At 35.9% G+C, this 12039-nt stretch overlaps 1 protein-coding gene across 1 annotated transcript in view; it reads right to left on the bottom strand.

Annotated features, from left to right (window-relative positions):
• The window catches only part of LOC127831518 (uncharacterized), a 164474-nt gene that overhangs the window by 104409 nt on the left and 48026 nt on the right, over nucleotides 1-12039 (bottom strand). Inside the window, exons 22-28 of the mRNA XM_052356502.1 lie at nucleotides 9760-9844; nucleotides 9477-9612; nucleotides 5336-5417; nucleotides 4162-4296; nucleotides 2749-2807; nucleotides 1479-1669; nucleotides 410-468 (exon numbers count right to left, since the gene is read on the bottom strand). Of these exons, the coding sequence (XP_052212462.1) occupies nucleotides 410-468; nucleotides 1479-1669; nucleotides 2749-2807; nucleotides 4162-4296; nucleotides 5336-5417; nucleotides 9477-9612; nucleotides 9760-9844 (747 nt within the window). The remainder of the gene's footprint in view (nucleotides 1-409; nucleotides 469-1478; nucleotides 1670-2748; nucleotides 2808-4161; nucleotides 4297-5335; nucleotides 5418-9476; nucleotides 9613-9759; nucleotides 9845-12039) is intronic.

The following is a 12039-nucleotide window of genomic DNA, read 5'->3' on the forward strand; positions in this document are numbered from 1 at the left end:
AAGGGTCTTAATAGAATTTGATTTACTAGGAGACGACAAACATGTTAAAGTGTTTATCTGAGGGTTAAATGGTTAACCCTTTGCATGCTGGTTAATTTGTCGTCTGCTAGCTGGTTAATTTGTTGTCTGCTAAAATGTTGTCTGCTGAAGTTCTAAAATTAGCATTTTCTTCGATTTTTTTTTCAAAGAATACTATCAGAATAGCAAACGGTTTGGATCCTGATGAGATGCCACGTTCTGTGGCGTCTCATCTGGATCCAAACTGTTTGTAAAGGCCTTAAAAAATTGGTTCCCGCATTGTAAGGGCTAAAAAACACTGCAGAAATGAAAGATAAAATACACTCACTATAAATGCATAGGTTCTTTCATATGCTGTCAGAAATTAATTGTGTAAGGCTAAGGATATTACCTCCGACAACAGATAGTGGGGAGCTTGAACAAAAGTGTCCACCACGTTTGCTGGGGTGTCTGAAGTAGAAACCACAAATCAAATTTATCATTTACGGAAAAATATTTCTTTGACACAATTTTTAATTCTAGCAGCACTTTAAAAAGGGACAAAATTGTCACAAAACCAGGTTTTCAGTTGAAAAAAGTCTGATTGTGACCTTGACCTTGGAGTTATCGACGTAATTCTTTCGCGAGAAACACTGTCCAATGATGGTGAACAAATGTGCCAAATGATTTAAAAATCTGACAATGAACGGCAAAGTTATGGCCCGGACAAGTTCATTTTTGGCCATTTTTGACCTTCAAATTCAAATTGTGACCTTGACCTTGACGATATCTACATAATACTTTCCCGAAACACGCCGTCTAATGATGGTGAACAAATGTGCCAAATGATTTTAAAATCTGACAATGAACGACAAAGTTATGGCCCGGACAAGCTTGTTCCGCCCGCCCGCCAGCCCGCCCGCCGACATTCGCCAATCTAATAACCAGCTTTTTTCTTCGAAAAACCTGGTTAAAAACAAACACAACAATAACAACTGTTATGCCCACTGTATTAATAAATCAAAATCATTTGCAACTATCTGCACTGCATTCATTTACAGAAAACGTCTGCCAATGGAAATGACTTAACAATTGTGAAATAACATATAATATTTGCCCTTGCTCTGTGAAAAAGAGAATTAATGAATGTGCCATCATCCCAGATTAGCCTGTGCTTATGCTACTTTTCGTTTGAAGAAAGTCTCTTCTCAGCAAAAATCAAGTTTAGGCAGAAAGTGCAATCGCTGATTAGCCTGTGTGGACTGCACAGGCTAATCTGGGACGAAACTTTACAAACATCCATTTAATCCCCTTTTCACAGAGCATGGCTAAATATTCTGTTCATGCTTTTATTTCCCAACCCTGAGTCATGTTTGACATGTAAATAACAAAAATATATAAAACCTTGCTTTTGCATTTGAACACTTGTTTAGAATACTAGATACAATTTTACTAAATTTAACTATTAAGCAAAAGCCTACTTCTTGTCTCGTAGTTAAAAATAACCGCCTTGTCAACATCAAATTCCGATTCAGGGAAAACCAGTGCATGCGAGTTTGTATTCACGCAAAGTGTTGTGTTGACAGCTGCGCCAGGGGGAGAGTACTCCACAGCCACATTCTTCCCTCCTGTGTACACCTCCACTATCACGCTTTCTGCGTACTTCACTCCCCTGAAATGTTCCGTGAACTTGTTATTATAATTGACATGTATAGACAACAGTTAATGCTTTATTGTTCTAAAATATAAGTTAACAGTTTATTTTGTATTACATGTGAAATAAAGGTTGACATTTAATGATTCATTTATCCGGAAAGGTAAGTTTATGGTTAATTTCTTTTTAAAAAATGAAGCGTAGATTGCCAGTTAATTCTTTTTAAATAACACTATAACCATAAAATATTAAGTATTATGCATATTTCATTTCACCCCTAAAATATAACTGGACCAGGTTTTTACAGTAAAATATAATTTATAACATATACAAATAACACCACTCAGATAAACAGGGAATAATATTGTTTGAAGTAAAATGTAATGTATACTCAATACTTGAGTTGCAGTATTTCATTAGCGGCCTCTGGAGTTTGTTTATAAACAAACCTGTTTGACCTTCTTGTCAAATCTGACAGAAAACATCTCTTGCTACACATTGGAATTGATTTTTGGTAATTAAATGTTGTAAAACTCAGACTTCAACAATATTTGAATTTTTATAGTTTAGTTTACTGTTGTAACGCAAAAATACGACATTGCTTGAACATAACTGTGCTTTTTATTTATTTATATGTCTTAAATTCCATATATTTAAATTGTTATATACTTTATTGATTGTTACTATAAATAGAATATCAGAGCTTTGATTAATCTTGTTTAATTTAAAATTGGTGCAGTCCAACCTATTTACCGCGAATCTACCGGGAGAAAAAATCAACAACAATGGCGGACAGTGGTCTTGGATTTGTTTCTACCGCAGTTTATGTTAAAGGATTTTGGTCATAAAAAGGCAGTTGTCAACTAAAGTAAAGTTAAAAATGATTGTCCTTTAAATCATTTATCTGATATATGAACATCCTTTCCAGATCCGCAAGTGAATAGTCCTCAAGTACCGCGAGTCAACCGCGTTGCAGTATATAATGCATAATAAAGAACCCTGATATACATTTTCCCGCCAACACTATTTCTGTTAAGTAGTGTATACTACGTTCTTAATCCCGCTTAACATACTGTTGAGTGATTAAAACAACCTACTTTTCTAAACAAACAATCAGCTTCATTCCTTTCTGCAACTGCCGTGGATAGTTGAAGGTCTGCAAGTACACAAGTTATTGACTGATTAAAATACACTTTATCACTGTAGTTATGTGGATAGTTGAAGGTCTACAAGTTCACTAGATATTGACTGCTTAAAATACATGTAATCACTGAAGTCATAAAATACATGTAATCACTGTAGTCATAAAATACATGTAATCACTGTAGTCATAAAATACATGTAATCACTGTAGTCATAAAATACATGTAATCACTGTAGTCATAAAATACATGTAATCACTGTAGTCATAAAATACATGTAATCACTGGAGTCATAAGATACATGTAATCACTGTAGTCATAAAATACATGTAATCACTGGAGTCATAAAATACATGTAATCACTGTAGTCATAAAAACATGTAATCACTGTAGTCATAAAATACATGTAATAACTGTAGTCGTAAAATACATGTAATCACTGTAGTCATAAAATACATGTAATCACTGTATATATATATATATATAGTCATAAAATACATGTAATCACTGTAGTCATAAAATACATGTAATCACTGTAGTCATAAAATACATGTAATCACTGTAGTCTTAAAATACATGTAATCACTGTAGTCATAAAATACATGTAATCACTGTAGTCATAAAATACATGTAATCACTGTAGTCATAAAATACATGTAATCACTGTAGTCATAAAATACATGTAATCACTGTAGTCATAAAATAAATGTAATCACTGTAGTCATAAAATACATGTAATCACTGTAGTCATTAAATTGAGCTTGAACCCTTTGCATGCTGGGAAATTTGTCGGCTGCTAAAATGTTGTCTGCTGAATTTCTAACATGAACATTTTCTTCATTTTTTTTCAAAAAATACTTTCAGAATAGCAAACAGTTTGGATCCAGATGAGACGCCCCATTATGTGGCGTCTCATCTGGATCCAAACTGTTTGCCATGGCCTTCAAAATTCGGTTCCAGCACTGAAAGAGTTAATGCATGTGCATAAATTGTTGTCCAAAATTAATCTGTGCAGTCTGATGTTATGGTATATATCATTCAAAGGAACACTCTTCTGAGAAAAAATCTAAAGAGGCAAAATTGTTGTCTCTAATTAGCCTGTTCAAACTGCACAGGTTAATCTTAAACAACACTTTACAGAAATGCATCCAGTCCAGTTTTCCATGAACAAGGCTTTAATGTTGTTGTATAGCCATAAACAAAAAGTTATTTAAAAATCATTATATATATATAAATTACAAAAGTTCAATAGCAAGTGCATGGCAAGCAACTGGACAGACAGACAGACAGACCGACATGTGAAAAACAATACACCCCCTCTTCTTCGAAGGGACGCATAAATATAAAGAACCATTTAAATAAACTTACTGGGCATTTTGGATACTTGAGAATGAAGCTGGCATTCTTTTCAAAGGCTTCAACAGATACTTGATAACTGCCATGTTTGATCCAAAACTCCTCAACCAGTCCGTGATTGCGATACACAGCAAGACAGAGGGAGTTCTGCAATAAACAGCAAGACAGAGGCAGTTCTAATAAACAGCAAGACAGAGGGAGTTCTGCAATAAACAGCAAGACAGAGGGAGTTCTGCGATAAACAGCAAGACAGAGGGAGTTCTCTGATAAACAGCAAGACAGAGGGAGTTCTGGGTTGAAGAAAAAAATGGTTCGTGATCAACAAAATGGAATGGGGTCAATTTGGCCACAATACTACTCTATCTAGTTTAATGTATGATGAATAAGTAGGTCTTCAGTATAAGACAAATGGAAATTAAGTTCAATTCTAACAATAAAAAGATAGAATATAATGTTATATAAACATGGTTTTCCTGCATTTGTGTAGCAGGGACTTTAATGCTAAATTTTTTTTACCTGCATTTGGCTAGCATTGAATTATATTTAAATATGTGTAATCTGCCTTTGGAAAGCAGCGACTCTTATATAAACATATCTTACCTGACAATAACAGAGACGTTAATAAAAGCATAATTGGTAACTTGCATTTGGCTACCATGGCTTACATATGAATGGGCAAAGCTCTGTGAAAAGCGGGTTAAATGCATATGCGTAATGTGCCGTCCCAAATTAACCCGTGCAGTCAACGCAGGCTAATAAGGGATGACACTTTCTGCTTTTATTGAATTTTTCTTGTTTGTTGTTTTTGACAAAAATCAATGTGAGGCGGAAAATGTCATTCCTAATAAGCCTGTGCAGACTGCATACGATAATCTGAGATGACACTTTACGCACATGCATTAAACCCCCTTTTTACAAAGCAAGGCTAAAATATATGTTACCTGCGGTTGAGTAGCAGGGCATTTTATAGAAAAATTTGGTTTCTGTTTTTGACTATGGACTTTTATGGACTTCAACATTTGTGACCTACTTTTAGGTACCATGGATTTTATACCAACATTTGGCTACTATTGGCTTTTCTAGAAGGATTTTTTGTTGTTACCCTTTTTTTCACTAGCAGGGATGCTTATATCAACATTTATTATTGCATTCGGCTAGATAAGCATTTCATAACACTATCTGGTACCTGCATTTGGCTTGCAGACATTTGGGATCTGGTAGGCAGTTGTTCAACCGTGCTGTTGCTCTCTTTTCTTACAATTGGTATCCTGTTTAACAAATAATTTGACAAAAACAAGTAAAAGTCTGTAAAGCTTTATATGACACAGAATTATATAAAATTGTACAATTTACTATAGTTAACAGATGCAAAATTACCATTGAAATTGTAGATACTACAAAGTGTCTGGTACGGAAAGGAAACATTTTATCATTGTTTAACTAAGTTGAAATCAGTGGCATTTAGCCTCTGTCTTGGTGAAAGTGTGCAACCCAACATACAAATATGTGTATGATTGAAACCTCTGCAAAACATCACAGCTTGAATTGTGAACTTTACCTTCAACTTAGACAATCAGGAAGGCTCAAAACAATCCATGCTAATTATGTCAAGGTATCCATTTTTGCTAAGTAAAGTTATGCAAGGAAAAAGGTGTTACAGGTTGAATTTATATATATAACAAATGGCTTTGGACTGTGACCTAAATCTTGGATTAAGGACCTAGATTTTTTGAGTTGGACTTTGTCACTCCATGCTTGTCATTTCTGTGAAGAAATGTGAAAATCTATCAATGCCCAACAAATGAATGCGTAGGACATGAAGTTGACCTTTCACTTTGAATGGTGACCTTGACCTTGTACATAGGGGACTGTGTGTGATATGTAATTCAAAATGTATTTCACTAGTGAAGTTATTTGGAATCCATCAATGGCGGTCAAAGTTATGCTGTGAAAAAAGGGTTTATCAATAAAAATGAGCCGTGCTCTGTAAAAAGGGAACATAATTCATGTGCGTAGAGTGTCGTCAAAGATAAGCCAGTGTAGTCTGCAGTGGCTAATAAGGGACAACACTTTCCGCCTCAACTGGATTTTTGCTAAGAAAAGAATCTTTGTAAATGAAAAACATCACAAAAGCAGAAAGTGATGTCCCAGATTAACCCTTTGCATGCTGGGAAATTTGTCGTCTGCTTAAATGTCGTCTGCTGAATTTCTAAAATTAGCATTTTCGTCTATTTTTTTCAAAGAATACTATCAGAATAGCAAACAGTTTGGATCCTGATGAGACGCCACGTTCTGTGGCGTCTTATCTGGATCCAAACTGTTTGCAAAGGCCTTTAAAATTCGGTTCCCGCACTGAAAGGGTTAGCCTGTGGGGACTGCATAGGCTAATCTGGGATAACTCTTTACGAAAATGCATAGAGCATGGCCCAAATGTATTCAAAGTCTCTATGATTGACCTTAATCTGTGACCATGATCTTCACCATAGAGAACAAGTAGTTTTGCTTGACATTCTGACAAACAACAAGTCTTTACCCCAGAATTTTATTAAATTTTGCATTCATATTATTAAACAAGAGATGTGTTTGTAAGAAAAACACAATGCCCCCTGCTGGGCTGCTTTGATTTTTTTATGATTTGTTTTTTACCTTTGACCTTGAAGCATGACCTTGACCTGTCTCCACTAAAACTGTGCAGCTCCATGAGATGCACATGCATGAAAATTATAACAGACAGACAGTTCAACAGCTATATGCCACCCTACCAGGGGCATAAAAACAATGTTAATGTTGAAGGACAGTGCTGACTGATAACAAATTTTGTCAATATTTATTTATTAAAATATGTGTGCAGTAGCTTGTGTAGGTGCCATTTCTAGCATTTATTGTTCCTTTTAACCAGTTTAATATCATGATTTTTGCACAATATCCATATAAGATACCAAAACAACAAGATGTGTTTGTAAAACACTATGTCCCCAAATATTTGACCTTTGACCTTGAAGGATGACCTTGACCTTTCACCACTCAATATGTGCAGCTCCATGAGATAGACATGCATGCTAAATATCAAGTTGCTATCTTCAATATTGCAAAAGTGTACATTAAATAAGCAATTTTTACCCATATATTTGACCTTTGACCTTGAAGAATGACCTTGACCTTTCACCACTCAAAAAGTGCAGCTCCATGAGATACACATGTATGCCAAATATGAAGTTGCTATCTTCAATATTGCAAAAGTAATGGCAAATTTTAAAGATTGACGCAAAAAAAACAAACACACAAAGCAACAAACCAACAGACAGATAAAAAAACAATATGTCCCCTGCTATAGTGGCGGGGGACATAACAAGAGCGATGCATAACGGGTGCCAATACTTGGCTGGCGGTGCATTTTTTAAAAAAATGAAAGTTTTTTAGACTTTTTTTATTTAGAGGTCACAGTGACCTTGACCTTTGACCTAGTGACAGAAAACAGCCGAGCTAAAAATTATAAACCATTTTCATTGATTTAGTTATGGTGATATTGTATGTTGACCTTGACAAAATCCACCCAATATGTAATACAAACAAAGCTTTGATACAATTTATATATGCTTATAGTTCCATCACTATCACCTATTTTGATTTTAGGACAATATGCCCAAACCCTTGTTCAAAATTATGTAACAGTGACCTTGACCTTGATTGCAAATTATAACAATGACTTTGAATGTAACCTTGACCCAATGCAACCAATGCATGCTTGCTTTGTTTTTATAAAAAGTATTCATGTACATAGTTTCAACACTCATTAATCGGACAATGCCAGATTAGCCTGTGCAGTCCACATGTTTTCTTAAGTAAATGTTAGTTATTTAAATGGGAGGTGCTTTGTGAAAAAGGGGTTTAATGCATGCCCGTAAAATGTAGGCCCAGATTAGCCTGTGCAGTCCACACAGGCTAAGAAGGGACGACACTTTGATTTTATATGTTTCGTTTCAAGATAGTCTCTTCTTAGCAAAAATCAAGTTTTAGGCGGAAAATGTGGTCCAGGCACAGGCTAATGTGAAATTTTATGATCATGCATAAAACCACCTTTTAACACAGCGTGGCTCAAATGTATTTGAAAAATATTATCAATTATTAAGGTCAAAACTCAATTTAAAAACAAGGTCTGTTTCTAAAACATGCATGCTCCCCATATGGGCTGTCAGTTGTAGTGGCAGCCATTGTGTGAATACGTTTTTTGTGCTGTGACCTTGACCTTTGACCTAGTTACCTGAAAATCAATAGGGGTCATCTGCGAGTCATTATCAAAGTACCTATGAAGTTTCATGATCTTAGGCGTAAGCTTAATTGAGTTATCATCCGGAAACCATTTTACTGTGTAGTCACCGTGACCTTGACCTTTGACCAAGTGACCTGAAAATCAATAGGAGTCATCTGCGAGTCATGATCAATGGACCTATGAAGTTTCATGATCCTAGGCATAAGTGTTCTTGAGTTATCATCCCGAAACCATTTTACTGGTTTGAGTCACAGTGACCTTGACCCTTGACCTAGTGACCTGAAAATCAATAGAGGTCATCTGCGAGTCATAATCAATGTACCTATGGAGTTTCATGATCCTAGGCGTAAGCCTTCTTGAGTAGTCATCTGGAAACCATTTTACTGGTTCGAGTCACCATGACCTTGACTTTTGACCTAGTGACCTGAAAATCAGTAGGGGTCATCTGCGAGTCATGATCAATTTACCTATGAAGTTTCATGATCCTTGGCGTAAGCGTTCTTGAGTTATCATCCGGAAACCATTTCACTGGTTCGAGTCACTGTGACCTTGACCTTTGACCTAGTGACATGAAAATCAATAGTGGTCATCTGCGAGTCATGATCAATGTACCTATGAAGTTTCATGATCCTAGACGTAAGAGTTCTTTAGTTATCATCCAGAAACCATTTTAATGGTTTGGTGGACGGACGGACTGATCGACATGTTCAATTTTACTTTTTCGAGTCACTGTGACCTTGATCTTTGACCTAGTGACCTGAAAATCAATAGGGGTCATCTGCGAGTCATGATCAATGTACCTATGAAGTTTCATGATCCTAGGCTTAGGCGTTCTTGAGTGATCATCCGGAATCCATTTTAATGGTTCGGTGGACGGACAGACCAACATGTGCAAAACAATATACACCTTCTTCTTCGAAGGGGGGGGCATAAAAATAAACCAAGAATACCTAAACAAGTTAAGGGTTTACACACAAAAAAAGGGTCGTCAGGGAAAGTGAGAAGAAATGACCTGATAAACAGAACCAAAGAAATTTTTCTTTAAACGCATGATAACCTGTGAGTGTGGCTGACACTACTAGAGGTCACTTTGGTATCTCCAAACAGCGCCTGAATATCGTCCATGGTGTAAGTGCGGCCTGATTCTAGACTCACCCACTTCACATATGTAAACAGTGGCTTGATTTCCAGATCTGAATTTGGAGAAAACAATAATGTTATGTGACCATGTCATTAATAAACTACCATGTAAATACATACTAAATGATTTACACATATGGTGTTTCAAATTAATTAATTTTAGGTAATTTCATCTAAAATTTGAGATTCAAAACACTTACTGATTTTTTCTTTGAAATTGTACACCCAATCCTTTTCCTTCTCATTTTGAAAAAATCCAAACACTTCCTGATCACCAAACTGAACCTGTGACGATAACAATATAAAACACTGTAAATTAATTTATAAGTATTTAATCTATTTTTTTCTACTAACTTATTTTGTGCAAAAAGGTTTTCAGACCATACAGCAAATTTTCACCAATTGACATGTTTGAATTAAAATATATACTGAAAGCTATTATGATTTTCTGTTAATGCCTGATGTGTATTGACCTAAAAATTTGATTTTTTTTGGTCATTACAACATAAATAAATGCGACGGTCAATATTACTATCTCATCTGAGGTAAACAATTGTAAATTTACAGTTTTTTCAGGGTTTTGGTTGCTATAACAACACCAGTTTTGTGAATATTTAAATATTTTGATACATATGTCAAAATACCATCAAAGGAATATTACTCCCAAGCATGGATAATATCTTTATGGGAGTCGTGTTTTGAGAAAACTGGGCTCAATGTATGTGCGTAAAGTGTCGTCACAGATTAGCCTGTGCGGTCCGCATAGGCTAATCAGGGACGACACTTTCCGCTTTTATGACATTTTTCGTTCAAATGAAGTTTCTTCTTTATTAGCAAAAATTCAATTTAGGCGGAAAGTGTCTTTCCGGATTAGCCTGTACGTGCGGACTTATCTTGGACGACACTTTATGCACATGCATTATGCCCAGTTTTCTCGGAACGCGACTCATATCATTTTCAATTGAGGCGTTGTTTATTGGCCAGAACAGCTGAAAATTGGCCACTACATCCTAAGGTAGGAGTAACAAGAGCACCGCCTTGCGGATGCAGACCGCTCATCTATTTTCTTTTTAAAGGTGAAGGGACTCTCAATTTCAATCACAAAAGAGGGAGGGGTGGAGTGAAGAGGGGTGTATAGTGCGGGGGTGTGGACATTTATTACATTATCTTCCAAAAATGCGAATAAAAAATGCAAAAGAAAATATAAAAAATTCGGGGGTGGGGGGGTGGGGGGAGGGGGGGGAGGGAGGGGATTCTTGGGTGCGATGGTTGGACGGTATTTCAAAAATAAAATAATACAAATAAATATTTGTGTTTTTTAACCGTTAAAAAAAAAAATGGGGGGGAGGTGGGGGGTATAGTGTGAGGGTGTAGTGGTCATTTGTGAGATGATCTTCAAAAAACAAAACAAAAAACAAAAAAAATTAGGGGGGACGGGGGGGGGGGGAGGGGGGGAGGGGGGGGGGGGCACAGGGGATGGTTTGGGTGGAGTCTATTGTGATATGTCAGGTAAGAGTAGTTTTGTCAATGTATCAATCAAATCTTATCATAAATAAAGAAGTTATGGCAATTTTTGCAAAATTTAATAATTTGACCTTGAGAGTCAAGGTCATTCAAAGGTCAAGGTAAAATTCAACTTGCCAGGTACAGTAACCTCATGATAGCATGAAAGTTTTTGAAGTTTGAAAGCAATAGCCTTGATACTTTAGAAGTAAAGTGGATCGAAACACAAAATTTAACCATATTTTCAAAGTTACTAAGTCAAAAAAGGGCCATAATTCCGTAAAAATGACAACCAGAGTTATGCAACTTGTCCTTTTACTGTACCCTTATGATAGTTTGCGAGTGTTCCAAGTATGAAAGCAATATCTATGATACTTTAAGGGTAAAGTGGACCAAAACACAAAACTTAACCAAATTGTCAATTTTCTAAGTATAAAGGGCCTATAATTCCGTCCAAATGCCAGTCAGAGTTACATAACAAATGCCAGTTAGAGTTACATAACTTTGCCTGCACAGTCCCCTTATGATAGTTAATAAGTGTTGCAAGTATGAAAGAAATAGCTTTGATACCGTAGGAATAAAGTGGACCTAAACACAAAACTTAACCAAATTTTCAATTGTCTAAGTATAAAAAGGGCACATTATTCTGTCAAAATGCCAGTCACAGTTACATAACTTTGCCTGCACAGTCCCCTTATGATAGTTAGTAAGTGTTGCAAGTATGAAAGCAATAGCTTTGACACTTACGGAATAAAATGGATCTAAACACAAAACTTAACCAAAATTTACAATTTTCTAAGTATAAAAAGGGCACATAATTCTCTCAAAATGCACACCAGAGTTATCAAACTTTGCCTGCCCAGTCCCCTCATGATAGTAAGTAAGTGTACCAAGTTTGAATGCAATAGCATTGATACTTTCTGAGAAAAGTGGACCTAAACGCAAAACTTAACCGGACGCCGACGCCAACGCCGACG

The sequence above is a fragment of the Dreissena polymorpha genome, chromosome 5 (genome assembly GCF_020536995.1).
Source record: "Dreissena polymorpha isolate Duluth1 chromosome 5, UMN_Dpol_1.0, whole genome shotgun sequence".
Lineage (NCBI taxonomy): Eukaryota > Metazoa > Mollusca > Bivalvia > Myida > Dreissenidae > Dreissena > Dreissena polymorpha.